General features: G+C 45.5%; 1 protein-coding gene across 1 annotated transcript in view; it reads left to right on the forward strand.

Moving 5' to 3' along the window:
- The window catches only part of TDRD7 (tudor domain containing 7), a 41933-nt gene that overhangs the window by 797 nt on the left and 22120 nt on the right, over positions 1-19016 (forward strand). The window contains 4 exon segments of the mRNA XM_005424999.2: positions 6709-6850; positions 7939-8155; positions 13168-13253; positions 14405-14622. Of these exon segments, the coding sequence (XP_005425056.1) occupies positions 6709-6850; positions 7939-8155; positions 13168-13253; positions 14405-14622 (663 nt within the window).

Consider the following 19016-nt stretch of genomic DNA (forward strand, 5'->3'; position numbering starts at 1 on the left):
TTGCTTTGGGCTTAGGATTCTTGTTTGTTATGCATTGCAGTGCAACAGGACTGCAAAAATGTGCTGAGGTGACAAAGAGCTCATGTAAGTGAGGTGCCTTCCTGCAACATTTGCAAGTGGCTCAGTTTGGCAAGCATGCAAGGGATAAAGGGTCGTCACACAGATCAAGGAGAAGCAGATCTTAGCAGAGGATTGGTGTGGTAGAAGAGTTGTCCCTTATTCCTTGCTCTTGCTGCACTAGCCTCTGTCTTCTGGTGGCTGCCACCTTGGAAGCAGCTTGCCAGGACCGCAAACCTCCTTGCCCAATAGTCTGGACTTCTGGTTTGAAGTCAGAATGTGTTCTCTTGCTAGCTGGTGTAGCTGTGTGACTTGCAGATGATCTATGTGGCAAGCTTGAAGCCTCTCCCTCGTTGGAGTATGGTTCTGGGTTCCTGAAGTCTTTATAGCCTGAGGCAGAGCAAAAAGCTAGTGGATGTTTGGCACAGTGTGTGGCTGTCATAGCAGGTCTGAAGAGACAGGACTTAAGGCTGAGATTCCTTGTTTGCTTAGCTGGATTGGGACAGCATCTGTGAACTCAGAACTAGTTCTCCCTCATTAGCTGTCTGATGAGAATACAGTGAGAGGTATCCTGAGTTTTGTCCTAATACCTGGAAATGTGGCTGTTTTAAAGCACAGGTTCCCTTTCTGTATTTTTACATTAGAATTTGTCCTTTTACAGCGGACAAGCAAGTTTGGGATTCTTTTTCTCCAAAGCCTGCCTCAGCTGCAGCTACGTTAGTAACAGGATTGCAGGTACCTCAGGTCTGGGAACATTTGTGATCCTGCAATTAAATGCTTCTTCGTGGTGGTTCTGGCAGATAGCCATCTGTTTCTAACTAGGGCCTTGCAGGGTGTAATCTGGTATCCTGCCATTCCCTTGAGAGCCTTGTTTATCCACTAATGCGATGTGTGCTGAGAGCCTTGTGAACTCTTGGATAGCACTAGGGGCAGTGAATTCTTTGCGGCAGCTGTTACAAGAGAGTGAAATGCAGCTTTAAGATGTGAAAAAGAAGAAAGTCAGGGGTCTTGAGGTACTTGAGGAGGACTCACTGTGGTTCAGAAGTGCCAACTGTGCTCTGCATGGCTGAAACAGCTGAGAGGAAGTACCTTGTTGAATACCTGGGAGGTAGGAAAGGTGCAAAGACTGAGCCCATGTTGCTGTTTGATGCCACTCCTGTTGCCAGTGTCCACAGTGTGGACATAGCAGACATTAAGCAGAGGGTGGCAAGCATGGCTATGAGCTGATATGGGCTGCTAAGCTGCCTGAGACTGCTCTCATGTGCTTTCTTGTTACAGGCTATATGTCATTATAAGCCTGTTCTCTTTGTTCACCTCTCTCCAGAATACTTGAGCTCCATTATAGGCTGATACCGTAGCTCAGAGTCGACACAAGGCCACTACAAGAGCATGCAGTCAGCCAGTCTCTCTTCATGGCTCTGGAGTACCCTGACCTCCAAAATGTCTGTCAAGACCCTTGCTTCTTCCTTTAATCCCCTTACGGACAGTGGGGCAGGACAGCAAAGGCATGCACATCCAGGGGTCTGGTAGCACCTAGTGATCATGGCTGCAGTCTAAATAGTCTTAAAAGGACTTTCCTTACTGCTAGGTCAACTGTCCAAGACTTAGCTGTCCAAGAAATGCATTCAAAAAGGAATAGTATAAAGTAGGCAGTAAATAATACAAATTGATCTCAAAGTGCCACATGTTAAGTGCTGCCTTAAGTGTTTGTGGGAGGTGAATATTAGCTAGGTAACTGAGGCTGAACAGACATTATCTTGGGAGGGCAATGATATAAATTGTGCTTTGTTCCTCTTGATACTGAGCACTAATTTAGCTGTCTTGAATGTGAGAAAGGTTAAATCTGATGACTTTTTCTTTATGCAGTAGCTGTGCCCTCCAGTTTCCACAGAAGATAAGAATTAAGTTCAGCATACAGAAAGCACTGCAAGGGGACTCATTGAAATACTTGCACCTGCAACAGGTGGTTGCATCATTTCAAGGAACCCTACTTTGCTTTACCTCATATTAATTTATGAGAAGTGTGTTGTTGCACTTTTGTCTAAGAAAACTTTGACTTCTGCTTGAATAATTAAGCCTCTTCAAAAGGAGAAATTTGAAGACTGCTTTGCTCTGCTCATCTACCCCATCCCTTTTTACATCTGAATTCATTTTAATTCAAAGCATTTTGTTAAACTTTATCCCTGTGAAACAAGGGAAGGAAATGAAAAAAAATATTTAGAACATTAGTGACAGGAAAATCGTGAAATGTACCAGAGATGTGAAAACGTTCATTTATAAAACTCTGATAAAACTGTATAGAGACAAAAATCCTTTTATATTGAGACTTTGGTCAAGTGATCAATCAAAGTAATCAACAAAGGTCAAGTGATCCATCTCATGCATCCATTCCTGTTAGCTAGGAGTTTGAGGAAAGCTCTCATACTCTTTTCTGGAAGTGGGCACAAGTGGGCACCTCTCTGAAGAGCCAGTACATGACTGTTCACAGCTTGGGCTACAACCAGAAGAAACTGGAGATCTTTGTGTTGTTAAGGGCTGTGATCTCATTTAAGGTCACAGAGAGTTGTTGCAACAGGTCACACAACCAGCATGCTTCTGTGGGTTGACACTGGCTGCTGAGGAGTTATGGGCTGCAGTGGTGGACAGGAGGAGTTCCTGTGAGACCTGACCAGTTTGGGAGCAGTGGGGATGCCAGGGGCTCTGTCTTGGGGCAGATGATGAGACAGGAAGAGCTTATGAGTAGTGGACAGACCAGTGTATGGCAACGTGGTGGCTATCTGTTACAAATATCTTAAGTGGGAAGAAATGGCAGACAAAGCAGGTGATGCCTTCTTTTAACAACAACTCACTGGGGGATTTGGGCCACTGCCATACCTGCTTTAGGGACAAGACATCCAAGTGTGAACAATCCAGGATGTTTCTGGTGTCTGCTGCTCCCAGCATCCTGACACATGCAATGAATCAATGAAGAAAGGTGCTCTGCTGGATACAGTCCTTGAAAACAGAGAACGATTGCAGATGTAAAGGCTGGGAAGAGCCCTGTGTGTGGCTAGATGGTGTCTGTGACCCTGAAAGGAGGGAAACCAAGCAAAAAGTAGAATCAACAATGCAGGACTTTGGGAGAGCAGATGTTGGCCTGTTCAGGAATCTGCTTAGAAGACTCGTGGAATACAGTCCTGAAGAGAATGATCCAGGAGAGATAGTGAGCTTACAAGAATTGTCTTCTCTAGTTTCAAGAATGGTACATTCCAGTAGTTGTGGGAAAAAGCAAAGGTGGCAGGAGCACTGACAGAACTGAACCATAAATGCAAGCATGCATGAGGTGGGAGCAGGGAGAAGGAGCCTGGAAGGATTATACAGATGCTGCCTAAACAAGCCTACATGGACGTAAGCAAGACTGTGTTTACTATTCATTATTTGAAGACCAAGACAAAGTGCTGTCCCCTTGAGAACGGCTCCCAGAGCACTGCCAGTTCTGAGCAAGTGCTTCCAAAAAAAGTCCTTAAAATAGCTGCTTAAGTGTACAGGCAATGGGAGGAAACAAGGACAGGGATACAGGGACAACAGAAAAGAAGAAAGAAGGTACAGGCAATGGAGACCTTCAGCCTTTTGCTGTGTTTCACTTCACTAAAGCCTTATGAAGTCCATGCTCAAACTGTTGAGCGCAGATCGTTGCACACATCTGTGAAAGGATGAAGAGTGAAGGATTTCAGGTTCACCTTTCACAAAAATGGGTTATGACTCAGGTACAGGCTACTGTATGACAAAGGCTCTCTCTTAAGCAAGGTTGGAGAAGGTACACATGATTGAAGAAGGAGTGCCGAACTTAAATCTACCATTACAAGCATGCACACAGGAGGTAGAAGCAGAATTGGGTGAGCTGGTAGGGGTATAGAGATACTATGGAAGTAGGCAGAGGAAAGTGTAGGGCAAGGAAGTCCTAATCTTGTTGGGGGAGGATTAAGATAGGTGGCATTTGGAAAAACTGAATGTGCATAAGTCTATGAGCTTATTGCAGTGCACTCACAGGTGTCAGCTACCTTGGAAAGGTCATGGTAATTTGTGGGAGGCTCTTGAGGATTGAAAGAAAGCACCACCTTTCAGCGGGAAGGGTGGGATGGGAAGATCAGGCTGAAATTGAACTGTTGGAAAGTTGTTGAGCGTCTAATCCTGGAAAGCTGTTCCAGCCACTTGAAAGACAAAAAGGCAAGTCAGTATGGATTTACAAAGTGAAAATCATATGTTACCAAATAAATACCCTTCCAAATTGAGATGATTGGTTGAGTGGAGACTATTGGATGTGGTTTAACTGAATTTTGGTAGGGCTTGTAATATCCTCTTCTGTAACAGTGGCGCAAAACCCATTGGGAGACCACTTAAAAGTAATGTGCCCTGGAAATAGATGCTCAAGAACTGCTGTCTAATGTGTTCATGAATGACCTAGGTGATGGGACAGAGATCATCCTCAGCAAGTCTGTAGATGACAGGAGAGACTGATAGAACAGATGAAGGTGCTTGTTGTTCAGAGGGATTTCAAGAAATGCCAAGTCCTGCACCTGGGGAAGAAAAACCCCCTATTCCTGTATCGTTTTGGAGTTGACCAACGGAAAAGTAGCTTGGCAGAGAAATGCCCTGGAGTTCTGGTGGGTTCAGAGTTCACAGTGGGCAGGGTGCCATTTGTAGCAAGGGAGACCAACAGCATGCTCGGATTCATTAAGAAGAGTTGCCAGCACTCTGATGGGGGGTGCTAATTCCCCTCTGCTCAGCAGCAGTGAAACCACATCCTTTTCTAAGCTTCCCAGAACAAGACTGGCACAGCCACACTGAAGGAAGTTCATGGAATGATTGTGAAGATTATGAAGGGGCTGGAACATAACGTCTCTGATGCAGGGCTCAGACAGCAGGGATTGTTTGTGCTGGGAAAGAGAAAGCTCAGGGAAATCTTATCCTTATGTCTGTTAAAGGGAGTAAAAAAAACATGGAGCCAGACTCCATCTCCAGTTCTCATTGGTATTCAGTGAGCAGACAAGAAACAACGATAGCAGAGTGAAATAAAAGCAGTCCCATGTAAACATTAAACAGCCCACCTTTTTTACAGTAAGGCTGGCTAAACAATAGAAGTTTTCCAGAGTGGTTGAGAGTTCTTTGTTCTTGAAGATATTCCACCACCTGACTAGGTCTAATTGATGCTGCTTTAAGCAAAGATGCTGTATGACATGGACTGTAGCAATGTTTTCCAGCCTTAATTTTTCTGGGATTCCTGGCATTTAATCACTACAGTGGTGATACTGCTGGATTGCTGTTTTTATCAGTGCTGACTGTGCAGCAGGTACACTGTCTGATCTGTAAGTAGGAGTTCCTGGGGTAGGAGATCTCTCCCTGAGAAGGAGAGGCCCTCCCGGCAGTGGCTCTGTGTTGAGCCAGCCCAGCAAAGGTGCTGGGTGTGCAGCAGAGGAGGGGGAAGGATGAGCTGGAGAGCGCCGCTGGAGGGGTTGCCTGGCTTCTAGTGTCATCATCCATTGCCCTTGTTTTCCTGGGCTGTGTGGGTCACCCTAGAACAAGAAGAGAGATCCCTGGAACAAGCTGTTGCTGCTTAACGATCTCTTGCTTTTGTTGTTTTTCTGCTTTGATTGCCCTGTCTTAATTGTGAGAAAAGATCCTTTTTGGAGCTGCTGTTTGGTAAATTTCAGAGATGCAGGTGAAATCCCTGAGTTTCTCTTGTGCTGCTCCTGTGCAAAATGGTCATCTCGGATGTTCCTTGGGGGCTATGGCTAGCAAGGTAGCAGTGCTGGCCCCATGACACTGTTGAGAAAGGGGCCCTTTTACAACCTCTGCCACCACCACAGAACATTACTGAGACCCTGAACTTGCATTTTAATTTAGTGCTTTTGGGATAACTGCCTGTGTCTTATGGAGTCCTGGATGAGTACTCACCCAGCTGCCTTTGCAGCAGTTGAATGGCCCAGAAGTTTGGGCTTTCATCTTCTTTTCAGGCAAAGTGCATGCTAGGCACATGGTTTGGTGTCTTGCCAAGGCAAAGTTGCTATATCCATCCACGGGATGACCTGTGGTGATTGGATGTTGAGGCAAGAGGCCATGAAGTTGTGCAGGGAGATACCTATGGGCTTGTTCAAGGCTGGGCTGTTGTTGGGGGCCAGCCCAGTGCCTGTGAATGGTGCAGCCAGGATAGTTGTGCAGTTTCTTCTGTAAGTGGGGCAAATGCAACCCTGCTCCGCAGGGTCAGCGTGCTGCCAGAGCCTCTGGTGAGCCTTGGCAGAAGGAGCAATGTCAGGCTGCAGCCCCATGGCTTCCCAGAGTTATAAAGCAAGATTGTGGGCCTGTGGGATGGGAGTTAGAAACCAGGCTGTTTCTCAGAGAGGCCCAACCTAATGTGGAAAGGTGATGGAGAGGCTCTGGCTGTCTAGTTTGCTGATTTCTGAGGTTCATGGAGATTTCTTCTGGGGTTTCACGAAAGGAGAGTGAGATCTCCAAGATCCGTGTTTGCTGCTGAAGCCTTTCCTGAACTGCCTGCTGGCCTGCATGATTCAACAGTTACAGGCTTGGAAAGGGATTCAGATGATTCTGAGGGCTGTGGATGAGCATGGGTCTCATTGACTGCTTTTTCCCCTGTCTCCTTCCTGCTCCAACAAGGTAATTTGCCATGCTGTTAGTTGCCATGAAACTGTACGAGTTGCTCAACTGGTGGCCCGACAGAGGAGTTCCAAGAAGAAAACAGTCCGGCAGGTGAACTGTCAGATGAGGCTGAAGAATACGTCCCCAGTCAGTTTATCAGGTAAGCCATAGGCAGCTCTAGAGGGCCTGCCTTTATGAAAGAGCTGTGCAGCTGCTGCACAAAAGTCTTGGCTGTGAGGGTGTGTCACCTATGGACACGAGTTACAGGGTCCAAGTGGAGAGTTCTTGGGAGGATGAGTGTTCTTGACAACGATGCTTATATCTTAAGGCCATGATCAGAGAGAAAGCCCTTTTCAGGTGTGTATGCAAGACGTGAATGATCTTGGAAAACAAAGTCCTTGTAGGATGCTTGGCTTCACTTTCATGTGCTCATGCTTCTGTGAGAAACACAGCTGCGATGCAGGGCAAGAAATGTGACAATGAGCCTGCATGTTCTTTAGGGCTGGCCTCGGCCTGTTGTGGAGTGGGAGGATTGAACCATTCCCTCACAGTGAGAAGGAGTCCCTGTAGCTGTGGCTGTTTCAGCAGCTCTTGTTACTGATGCCAGTGCCACAAAAGTTCTGATGCCCATTTTCGGCTCTTTTTACCTCTTACCTTTTGCATAAGCTTCTGTAGCAGTGTCTTCCTAAAGTATGGGCCAGGTTTTCCTCACTGCTGTGCTGTTGTGACTGTCTGTGGAATTGAGTCAGGATTAAGCCCAGGCAGGACCCATTTGCTTGCAGGTTGGCAGCTTGGAACAACAGTGGGTCTCCTAGTTTGTGTGTGCTCCCCTGTTGTCTGTAATGAAATGTTTGCTGTTTCTTGCTTTTCCACAGGGATGCCAGTTGGGAAGCTGAACTAGTGGCTCATATCACAGTTAAATGACAGGGATTATAAAGGCAGGTTGATTCACTTTCTTGCACATCAATCTCCTTGGAAGTGTTTGAAACCTCCAAAATTGATGTGGCACATCCAGCATATAAACAGCAAAGTGACCAAGAGCTTGTTTATCCCAGTGTGGCCTGAATGCTGGTGTGTTCCTCTGTGGGTGTAACCTGGTCGCCTCTGCTGTGTGGTGGGAGTGCAGGTGCCCACAAACCAGAGTAGAGAAGAAACCCTTCGGGTGGCAGTGCAGGAGATGCCCGGGGAGGTGGAGGTAGACTGGGTGGAGAAGAATGCTACTCATGGCTGCATCTGCAAACTCTTTAGGAAAGCCCAAAGGAACTTTGCGGCAGCCCCGGTCTTTGAACATGCCAGAAGAAGGCAGCTCTAAGAGGCCTGTTCCTCGCCTGCCCCGAGGCAGAGAAGTGGCATGTGGAGGTGTGAAACCTGTGGTGGAGAGTGCCCGATCTGCCTTACCTTCAGCTGCTGGGAGTGGACCACCTAAAGAAATCCCCATGCAGAGGCATGTCACTGTGGTAAACAGGTCAGTGTGTGTGTGTGTGTGTGTGTGCGTGTGTGCGTGTGTGCGTGTGTGCGTGTGTGTGTGTGCGTGTGCCCAAGTGGAAAATGAAGTGTGATGGACCCTTGGATGCTGCCATGCAAGCAATGTCCTTGGGATCCAGTGGGAATCCAGGCCCCTGCCCTTGCACCAAATGAAGTCTGAATTTGGGATGGTACCCAGGAAGGAGACAGATGATGTTTTGCCTTTTTGGGTGCTGCCATAGCTAGCCTGTGCTCTTGGCCTGTTCCTGTGTTTTGGAGAAATGTGGCCAAAGGTGTCACAGCAAGGGAGTGTGGAGCTGTTGCCTGGGCCTAGGAGGGAGCTGTTGTGGCCGATGTGACAGAAAGCAGGAGAAGTAGATTTGTGTGCAGGGGCAGGTGATGTGTGTGTTGAGGGTGATGGTTGTGCAGGTGGCTGTTCTTTCCCTCTTGCCTGACTCTGTGTTGCAGCGTCAGTGTTGTGCTGGGAGCCAGGAGCCAGCTGACCGTGTTTGGGTGAGCTGAGCTGAGGGCTGGAGCTGCAGTTCTGCTGGGCTAGCGGTACATGCTGCTTTTCAGCCCCATTTGAGCCTCTCTAATCCCAGGGGCTTAGTCAGCTGCTGCCCCATCATTTATTTCTGTGTTGTTTTCAGCTGCCCTGGGCCGTCAGCTGACAGTGGTGAGAAAGTGTTTGCTGTTGCCCATTGTGGCTGTGCTAAGTCCTCCGGAGCTGTGATTGTGGCAGTAATCCTCTGCAGGGGGAGGGCTCCGGCCCGGGCTGGGTTGGAAGTCAGCCTGGCATTGAATGGAAATGCAGTGGCGTGCCACTTGCACGGTGGCGTAGCTGTGGAGTGGCCCAGAGCAGCACAACAGCTTAATCCTGCTGCGGTGCCTGCTCTTTCTGGAAGATCCAGAGAAAGCAGGCATGTCCTGCCTCACCCACCTGCATGAGTTCCATGTGCCATCCGGGGTCTGTTGTGCAGAGGAGAGAAGGACCAAGCTATCCTGCTGTGACTCAGAAAAGTGTAGAAGCAGCTTGGGCCTTCCCTTTTCTGTGTGTGCAGATGAGTTGCATATTTTTAAGTGGCACTTCTCTAAAAGGCAGAGGCACTTTGCCTCAGGCAGAGCAAAAAGCGCACTTAAGAGTTTTCTCCATATTAGTTCCTGTAAGGAAAATACAGGATGTATTTTATAACATTTAAAGATTTGTAATGTGTGAAATAAAATTAGGTGGATGTCACCCCTCTTCTGGGTATTCCTAATGTAGTCTGCTACATCTTGTGTTATCTTTGTTGGTCTCTGGCAGTCTCTCCTGAACTCCTTTTAGGTAAGTGTTCTGCCTTTCTTTCTGTTGTCTCTTTCTGCCCTGCACTGTAGGAGAAGCTACAAGCAAAGTCTGCTTTGTCCCATCTGTTTTTGGAGGAGGAGACATCTTGTGCTTTTGTAAAGAGTCCAAATGCTATCCTGTTAGCTTGGGTACATAGTGAAGGGAGAGTTCAGGGAGATGCGATTCATATTCCATGTGAATACAGGGTTGTATGTGACTGGATTAATTTGTTAATTTGTTTCAACTTGGCCAGTTTGAAGCGGGGCTGGCAAGATCCATGTGTCCTTGCTGCTGGGGACATTTTGTACCTTCTAAACTGTTGTAGTTGCTTGTACTTTGGGAATTGCAGGAGGGAAAGTTTCTTTGAGCCAGGAGGTCCTGACTTCAAAAAACAGTGTGCAGTGAGTGGAGTTTTGAACAGCATCCCCAAAAATCCTGGGCTGACAGCAGCCTCATAGTTATCTGGCATGAGCTTGAGGACACTATTCCAGCAGGGGTGTCAGCACTTGCCTATGAGAGTGACTGAGCCTTCACAGCTCAGGTTGGCTGAGACAAGTCCTGAGGGTGACAGACTGTCTTTGCCCCACTTCCCAGTTTGGAGTGAGCTGTTATCTGTGTGCAGTTTTTGACTTTCTGTTACCCACCCTGCCCCTCCATGTACCCACATGGTAGGAAAGGACACCCATGCTCTTATGGTTGCACATAGGGATCTCTGTTCTTTTCTGTTGAACATCTGTACTGCTATGGCAGATGTGTGTTCCTTGCCTTGACACAATGTCTGCCAGTTACAGGCTTCGGATGTTGACAGGTATTGGTGCTCCACCCAGTGTCATGTAGTGAAGCTCCTCAATGAGGCTGGAAATGGTGGGTTTTTGTGACTACCAAGGCCTATGTCCCACCTCTGTAGTGCTTTGTGATATTTTTTTCAGAGATTTTTATGACCACAGCTTTAGGGGCTTGCCCCTGTGTAGCATTTGGTGGAAAGGGAGCAGGTTGTTTGTCTTCCCAGTTCTGTCACACTCACATGACGACAGAGGAGCACTGAAGGTAGTTGTCCAACGTTTTCTTGTAGAGGCTGGTGCAGGGTCTGAGGCTTGTCTTTAGAGCAGCAGTCTCTGAGGTTATCCTGACTATGTTGCTGTGGACCCTGAGAAGCAGGGAGAGACCTTGCTGGTAAGGCTAACTGCAGAGATCCTTGAGAATGGAAGGCAGCGGCATGGATGAAAACAGGTTTGGGTGCTTGGTGACACCCTTGTTTGAAGCAGCAGGAGCCATTTGCTGCTGGCCACTACTTGGCCTTGCTGCTTAGATAGCACTGTCCAAGCACCAGAGAGCAGATTGGGGTGGCATGGGCCTCACCAAGGTAAGGCAGTTGGCAGGGAAGGACATTGCTCCCCTTTGTTGTGAGGCAGGGATGTGTGGCAGTGAGACGTGCCCAGCTGGAGCTACGCATGGGGACTTGGCAGTGCTGCATGGCTGGTCAGGCAGTTGTGAAGGGCCAGGCTGCTGTGGTGGCTGGGAGGCCTCTTGCTGGGAGCAGGCTTCTGGCAGCTGAGGAACTGCACGAGGCCTTGCAAGCAGCTGAGTTGTCCATATGTGCAAACTGTAGGGAAGCATGTTGGCCCTGGCACTGTCTGGCTGTATCCCATCTCACTGTGGAGACATAGAACCATCATGATCTGTGTGAGCAAGCAGCACATGACACGATACTTGTCTGATTGCAGCACTCAAAACTGGTGATGGCTGCACTCAAAGCCCATGTCAGCTTGGAAAGCTGCATGACAGTTTCGTTGTGTGAAACTGTTGAACCACAACAGAAAGCATAGGAGGACCCTACATAAAGTCTGTTAATACTGAGAGGATCCCAAATCCAATTAGCTTTTACATGTATCAGAGGGGAATCATCCGTGCTCTGTTCCAGATTCCTTTCCAGGGTGTTCACATGGCATGGCTTAAGCAGGGAACATCTGCCCTCTTCCTCACTGGAATTTGCCTGCAGTTCTGGCTGGTGTACCCTGCTGTCACATCACTTGTGTCACCTGACATGGGGCTTAAGGTGATACAAGTGTGTATGGCACAGAGGACTAGAAGAACATAGCTATGGATTCCTGTTGGCAGGCAGGGGTAGCAGGACAGTCTCCACTACCCATGGGGCTATTTCACAGGATTGTTTTGCTTTCTGCCTAGCAAAGATGGTAGTCTCTTTTGAGTCTGCTTCCATTAAGAGGACTTTTTTAGCTTGAGTATTTGTTCAGCTTAGAGTTGTCTGTACTGGTAGGTACATGTACAAAGAGGTGGGATCCTGAATTTCTTGTAGCATCTGCATGGGCAGCCACAGCCACCTTCTAAGAAGAGACTGCTGCTACTTCGTGTGGGCATCTGGGGTGTGCCCAGAACGTAGAGGGTTTTTCTGTAGTGCAGATGAGTGTTGTAAGAGGCTTTTCAGACGCCCAGCAAGTGTCAGGTGTGAGTGGAAGTTTTGATTTTGTGTGGGTGGCTTTGCTTTTGTACTTTATGAGTTTTGTAAATATGCTTGTAGTTGATCTGCTGCTGCCAGCACTTCTGGGCATGATTCCTGTTGTGTAAATTGCTGAGCTGGGCAGTGCCTGTCCTCATAGCTAGTGCTGTGGGACATGACTCAGAACAGAAGTATGGTCTTTGGTGCAAGTGATATCCCATAGCTGATGGAGGAACAATGGTTGCATCTAACAGGGACAGCATGAAAGCAGGGGAGACAAATTAATGTTAAATCTTTTAACATGATTCTCAGAAGAGACATGAATGTGGGAGGTCTCTTTCTGATTCATGGATATGCTCTGATTAAAAGTCAATTGTGATGACACATAGGGCTTCTTGGTCTTGACTTCCTGTTGCAACTAGCCACAGCATCATTCTTGAATTACTGTCCTACCTTCTCAGAGTCCAGATGAAGCTGTGGAAATCACCCTTGGTGTTTCTGCAGCTGGTGAGGTTTATGGCTTGCTCCACTGTTGTCTCTGAATTGCAGAACTGGCCCTGGGCAGAGATCTTCTGCAAAGCCTGCTCAGTGCATGTGCAGGGTCTGCTCTGGTCAGGAGATGCCTGGTTCAGAGCAACCTGCTGTGCTATGGTGGAGATGTTGCCTAGTCTTTGATTTCCCTTCTCCAACTCTTGTTCCCTTTTGCTTGCAGCGTATGTAATTATTCCACAGCTGATTTTTTTCCAGGTCTTTGTGAGCTACACAGTGCTGTGCCCTCTTCAGTGTCAGGAGCTCATTTTAGTGTCTGTATTCCCAAGTAAAGTCTGTATTCTTCCTCTGAAGAACACCTGCAAGCACAACATTTGTGTGCTTTCAGTGGGAGAGATCTTCAGAGGAGAATCTCTTCAACAATGTAACCAACAGCATCCACAAAAAGACCCTGAATGCCTATGTTCCTAGATGCTTTCCCTTTGCTGATGTCTTTTTACTGTGTTTTGTTTCTCACAATAATGAGAAAAATGAGTAAACTACCTGTTGATCTGTCCTGTTACTGCTGATCAGGTTGTCTTCCTGACAAATACATTGTGAGTACTCATCTTGTGCAGGAGGCCTTCTAGGAGTGTATGGAATGTGTGGAATGCATTTTATTTTATGTATAAGTCTTAGAAGCAAATGGAATGTAATTTAGAGAAAGAAGAGTGATTCTAAGCAATTTTCTTTCCAATTTTAGATCTGAGAAGAGGCTGACTGTCCCACCACGGTTTCAAAAGGAGTTGCAAGTTCACCTGTCCAGAAGCTCTTCCACAGAGTCAAATGGTATGCCCATTGAGAAATTATTTGTTGACTCCTCAGAGAGGGTGTCACCTTAAAAAAATCAATCGTATTAGTTGTTTTGAATGCAGATGGGCTTGGATGAGGAATCAAGTTCTGTGAGTGAACCTTTTCACTCTTATTTCATTGTGCTGAGGAAATGTGCGTTTGCTTGTCTGCCTCTTAGTCTTCTAGGAAAAACATTGGGCAGTAAGTGTCAAAGCCAATCACAAAACCAGTGTGAGGAGTTTGGAAACGGGAGGGTAGGCTTAACTTCACCAGTGGGGTAGGAATCTGGTATAAGGATGAAATCCTGGCTTTCAGGAGTAAGCAGCATTAATAATGTATCTGTCCAGCAAATACTCTCCTGCCTGCATGGCTCAACAGTTGTGCAGCTGATGGGCTTGCAAAATTGTGGTTGCTTTCTTTGAGACTTGTCAGCTTGATTTGTGAAGCTTCAGGTCTGGTAGCAAATAGAGCTCACCAAAGGGAGGAGTAGAGATGAGGCAGCAGGTAAGCTAGTGGTGAGAACTTCCCCCTGGAATAATGAGTGCCTAGTGCCTACACACAATTTATGAAACTGCCCAGAGCAGTTGAGCAGTTGTCACTTTTCTTGCTCCACTGGAGGGCTTCCTTGGATGCAGTAGCACAGAAAAGCTACCTACTGGGTGGAGACTTTTCCTCAGGACATATCTTGGAATGAAAGGCAAATCATTGGTCTGATTTGTACACCCATCTGAATATAGAAGAACATTCTTGGTTGTCATGCAGTATCTTTCTGGCGTTTGTACTCATAAAGAAATTATCCTCTGCCCCTCTTGGGATACTATCTTAGTGCAGTTTCTTACCTGCAGTGGGGCTGGCAATTCTGTATTCTCTTCCAGAATCCCTTCAGAAGTAACACGTAGCAACATCTTATGAAAATAACTACAGTAATTGAAAACTCATTTTACGTAGTTACTTAATGTCTGAGATTTCCATTGTTCTTTGCCATAGGAAGTGACTGAACCAGCCATGCTGGGCAGGAGAGCCATGTTTCAGAGGTGGTGCTATGCTGGCAGATCCCATGTTTAGTTTTTAAGTATGGAGGCAATGATCTGTCTTTCTGTTTGTAGGGCTGTGTTTACTTCAAGGCTGTATTTTTTTTTTTTTAACAGATAGCTCGAATACATCCACTGCAGAGGCACATACTGTTGCCCCTGGCTCTTCTGCTGCTGATGTCCATGAACTTCAAAGTCGCATTAAGGAGCTGCTGAGCAAGTACAGCAGTGGTGTCAGACTGTCAAAGATGCCTCAGATATATCGGGAAATGTACTGGGAGGACCTGAGCACAGAAGTGCTCTATCAGCTTGAGAACTGGCCTCATGTGTGCACAGTAAGTATTGAGCCATTTTTACAGAAGATGCCTGCATCCTATAGACTTCCAAGTGTTCATCTGCCAAATGTTATGTGTACCTGCATTTCCCTTCATGCCCTGTAGCAGTGACAGAAAACCCCCCCATCCCCACCACTCCACTCCCAAATTGTAACAATGCCCTTTGAAAACCCAGAAAATCACAGTTGGCTGGATTTATAATTGAACAAGGAAGATCAGCCTCCATGGTGTTCTGGATCAAGTGCTTGAGGTTGCTGCCTTGCCACCTTTAACTGACCCCAGTACTGATAACTCAAATAGCTGATGACAGGTGATGTCCATGCCATGTTTGTTGTTCTTGGTTTGGGTTTTTTCCCCAATTGTGTTTTATGCTTTTCCTTGTTGGTGGGTTTACCTCCTCTTAAAGCTACAAGCTACCAACATCCTTTGTGAACAGTCTGAGGTCTACCTGTATTTATCTTTCTATAGACTTTTCCAGAGGTCTTTCTCGCATTTTAAGCCAAGGAATTTTGCTGTTTATGTTAGGTTTATGATAAAATAATAGATGAAATTGAAGAGTGGTAATGCTGGAGGGAGAGATTAAAGCCAAGCCCCTTTCTGCCCTCCTTCTGATGCCTGTTACCACTTGATTACTACAGGTGTCATTGCGTCTCTTATTAGGAGCTGATGTCTGGCTGAGTATCCACGTAGAGGTCTGACACGAGTTGCCATCACCACAGGGTGGAGGGGCTTCAACTGCTGTACTTCTGTCTCTTCTGCATTCATGTGTCATTTATGGTGTCATGCAACTTTGCATCAAGGCTTTATTTAGCTTTACTTTAACAGGCCAATGTTAAATGGCCAGTCAGTGAAGACATTTTATTACCTTGGTATCTGTCATACTGTGGCACAGAAGAGTATTGAAGTAATAAGAATTATTTGTCTTCTTGAAGTACATTTTTTGTATGTCCTACTGAGTCTTTTCTTTTGTAAAAGCATTAAATGCAAAAAAAAAATTAAAAGAAAATAACTGAGTTGAATAACTGCTTTTCAGGAATAACACCATTTGTGTGCATGTATGGTATTCTCACAGATGTTTAAAATATGTTTGTAACACCTTACTACAAACACTAGAAATGTATGCAGTCAGCAGCACTTTGTTTTGATGGTTGATGATTGGTTCCTGTGTTATCTACAGAGCAAGCTGTTATTGAATGGCTTAATTCATGCAGCAAATTTTAGGTTTTTTTGTAGCTAATGTTCCAGTCAGTCCTGTTCATCCAGGATCTTTGTTCTGTGTTCATTATCCATTTGCTTGCTATCTGTTGGGTCTATCTCTTTCTTTCTAGCATGCAAATAAAGTCATTTAAGCATAAATAAGCACTGATTAAATCCATGGAAACATTGTAATACAATGGGCACGGTACAACAGCAGTCAGAACTATCAAGTTATCTTGGCACAATCTGTCTTATTGTAGAGAACTGTTAATGAGCTTCTAAAGCCCGTCTCAGTTTACTGACTTACAAAATTGTAATTGTGGCTCAGGCATGGAGAAGTTTGAATTGGGACTTCTTACATGAAAGCTATAGTACATCTCTTAAGTATAATCAGTTCATGGTTTAAACATATTGTCTGCAGGTGTACAGGTTTGTAGAACCTTTGAAATGCAGAAGAAAGACTGTACTCTCCAGTGAAAGTAAAGATCTGATACCTGAATTATTTCTGTCATGTTGGTTTCTTACACGGGTAGTGTCCGCCAGGCTCAAAAACATGCTTGGTATTTCTTTTATTATCTTCTTAAAGAAGAACATATTCCTTTTGTACTCATTCTGATCAGTGTAGCATAGTTACAAACCAGCAGATGACAAACCTAGTACACTTTCAGTGTCTGCAAGCTTTTAATCTGTGCTTTGGAGGGTATCACTTCTGAATAACTTTGCATCTCCAAAACTTCTGTTGGAAAGGTAGGAATTTTATCTAGGAGATGGTAATTTCCATGTTTTTACAACTACGGGTAATGGATATTTTTCTTCTCTACTGAGTTCAAGTCTCCAAATATCAGTGTAAGTTGCAGGTTGATGATCTGTTTTCAGTGTTCACCGTTCAGGCGCGAGGTATTGAGGCTGAGTTTGTCTCCATTTGTCTGTTACCTCTCCTCTTTAGGTCGGCTTGGTTGAGCATCTTACTTGTAGCAACATACTTTGCACAGCTAAATGCAAAAATACAAAGTTACCAAGTAGAGCCTTACAGTCACAGATTGTGGCCCAGCCTTCATGAGCAGTGGGGCTGACAATAAATATGCTTAGAAGTCTTTGTTGTCTAGACAGACCTCAGCCAGGAGAAGAATCTGCTTCAACAGCTCTGGGCAAATCCACAGTGTTGCTGAATTGTTTGCTTTCACCTCCAGCACTTGTGCTTTGAAAAACGTGATGACTGGTAGTGACCCTCCCACCTTCACCTTTTTTTATCAGATTTCTTTACCTTTCTGTTTGATTAATTACTTTGCCATGTTTCTTTGAGCAGCTAGTGATCCCTATTTTAGACTTCCAACTCCTGTCTATTTCTTATTCTTCTATATATTTTTGTCACAAGTTCTTTCTCACAACTTAGCTGTTTTCTTGCAATTCTAAGTCAAAGTTATATAGTTTTACTGTGTTTGAGCTCAGCCTTGGATCCTTGGGATGCAGGCAGCTGAGCCCTGAGGGAGAGAGAGTATTGCAGCAGATGTGTGAGAGGCATGTAGGCATATAAATTTAAAAGGTTTTTTTTTTTTTTTTGTAATTGGTACTGGCAACATGAAAAAATGGTTCTTTTTGCAGTCTAAATAGAAACCTCCTTACTGAGTTGTATGTATGTTTGAGGGACTTCTTTTCCCTTTACATGCTCAGCTCTCCTCAGTTGCTTGAACTCTGTGAGTGATTCAGGCGTGATGTGATGGTGATGCAGATATGGCAGTGCAAGCGAAGCCTGAACTCTTAGATTTTTTCTCAAAGTTTTGCTTGAATTTCCATGGTTTTTTTCCAAAAGCTTTTAGATAATTAGGCAGTCCTAGGACATTAGGAAATGTCCTTGCATACATGTTTAGTTGGTTTAAAGACTGGAAATGGAGAAAGCCTGGAATGATTTACTTTCAGAAAGGCAGGAAGTAATGGTGGGATTCCTCAGGGGTAACACTTGGACACATGCTCTCAGAATTGTAACAAGTGAGTTGAAAAAGTATGCAAATCCAAGTTCATCTGGCTAATAATACAGGGCTGTTCAGAGTTACAAAGACCAGGGCTCTCTGAAGAGGTATGTAACCTCCTCATACCATGTTTCTGGCCCACAAAATTTCATTGTAATCTTGGCCATGGACAGAAAGGACTCTCCCTACATTAAAAAAAAGTGGATTTTTTTCTGTGTGGACTTTGAAGCTTGGGAAAAAGGGATCTTGGCATTTATGGTAGCTTCATGCAAATGTTGACTCAGTATGGAAAAATGCAAGTGATAAGTATTTGCAAAATAGGAGTATTTCAGTTGGAAGGAATCTTATCAGTGATCATCTAGTCCAGTTGCCTGACCACTTCAGGAATGACCAAAAGTTAAAACTTGTTATTAGGGGCATTATCCAAATATCTTTTGAACACTGTCAGGCTGAGTTAAGACATGGTGTACTGCCCAGGATTCAGTCTTATTTCTGTCAATTTGCTTACCATCTAATCAACCTTCGGTTGAGGGTGTCAACCAAGAAGCCAGTGCTTGACCACCCTCTTGTTAAAGAAATGCTTCCTAACATCAAGTCTGAACCTCCCCTGACAGTCTGCCTAGGAGGCCTTGGTTCCTAGTTGTCTCACTGAGTACTTGTGACCAGAAGTTATTTCCTACAAACTTCACACATTTCCCAGATTTGCTTGTCACAGCAGTACAGTGTTCACAGTAGATGTCTGGGGAGTTGCAATCTCCAGTAAGAACAAGATACCAACCCAGAGATTTCTCCTGAGTGCCTGTTGGTAGCAGACACTACAACACTCCCTGGAAACCAGGGTCTCTCATCCACGTCATCAGTAGCGGTAAGGGCTGTGGAGTCAAACCTCCGCTTTTCATACACTGCAACTCCTTCACATTGCCTGCCCTGCCCATCCCTCCTGAAGGGCCTGCAGCCCTCCATCCCAACATGCCAGGTGTGGCACTTGTTCCACCAAGTCTTGCTGACACCAAAGAAATCATAGCTCTGGGAACTAACCGGTGCTTGGTGTTTATCCTGTTAGTTTCTCATACTTTGTGTGTTGGTGTTCAGCAAGTGTTTCAGATGTGCTCCAAGATCAAGTCCAACTCTCGACCAAACACCCATTGTCAACCATAGCACTGGTTGTCAGTCTAGTCATTTATTGACTACCTCCAGGGATGGTGACTTGACCGCCTCCCTTGGAAGTCT

The sequence above is a fragment of the Geospiza fortis genome, unplaced genomic scaffold (assembly GCF_000277835.1).
Source record: "Geospiza fortis unplaced genomic scaffold, GeoFor_1.0 scaffold240, whole genome shotgun sequence".
Taxonomy (NCBI): Eukaryota; Metazoa; Chordata; class Aves; order Passeriformes; family Thraupidae; genus Geospiza; species Geospiza fortis.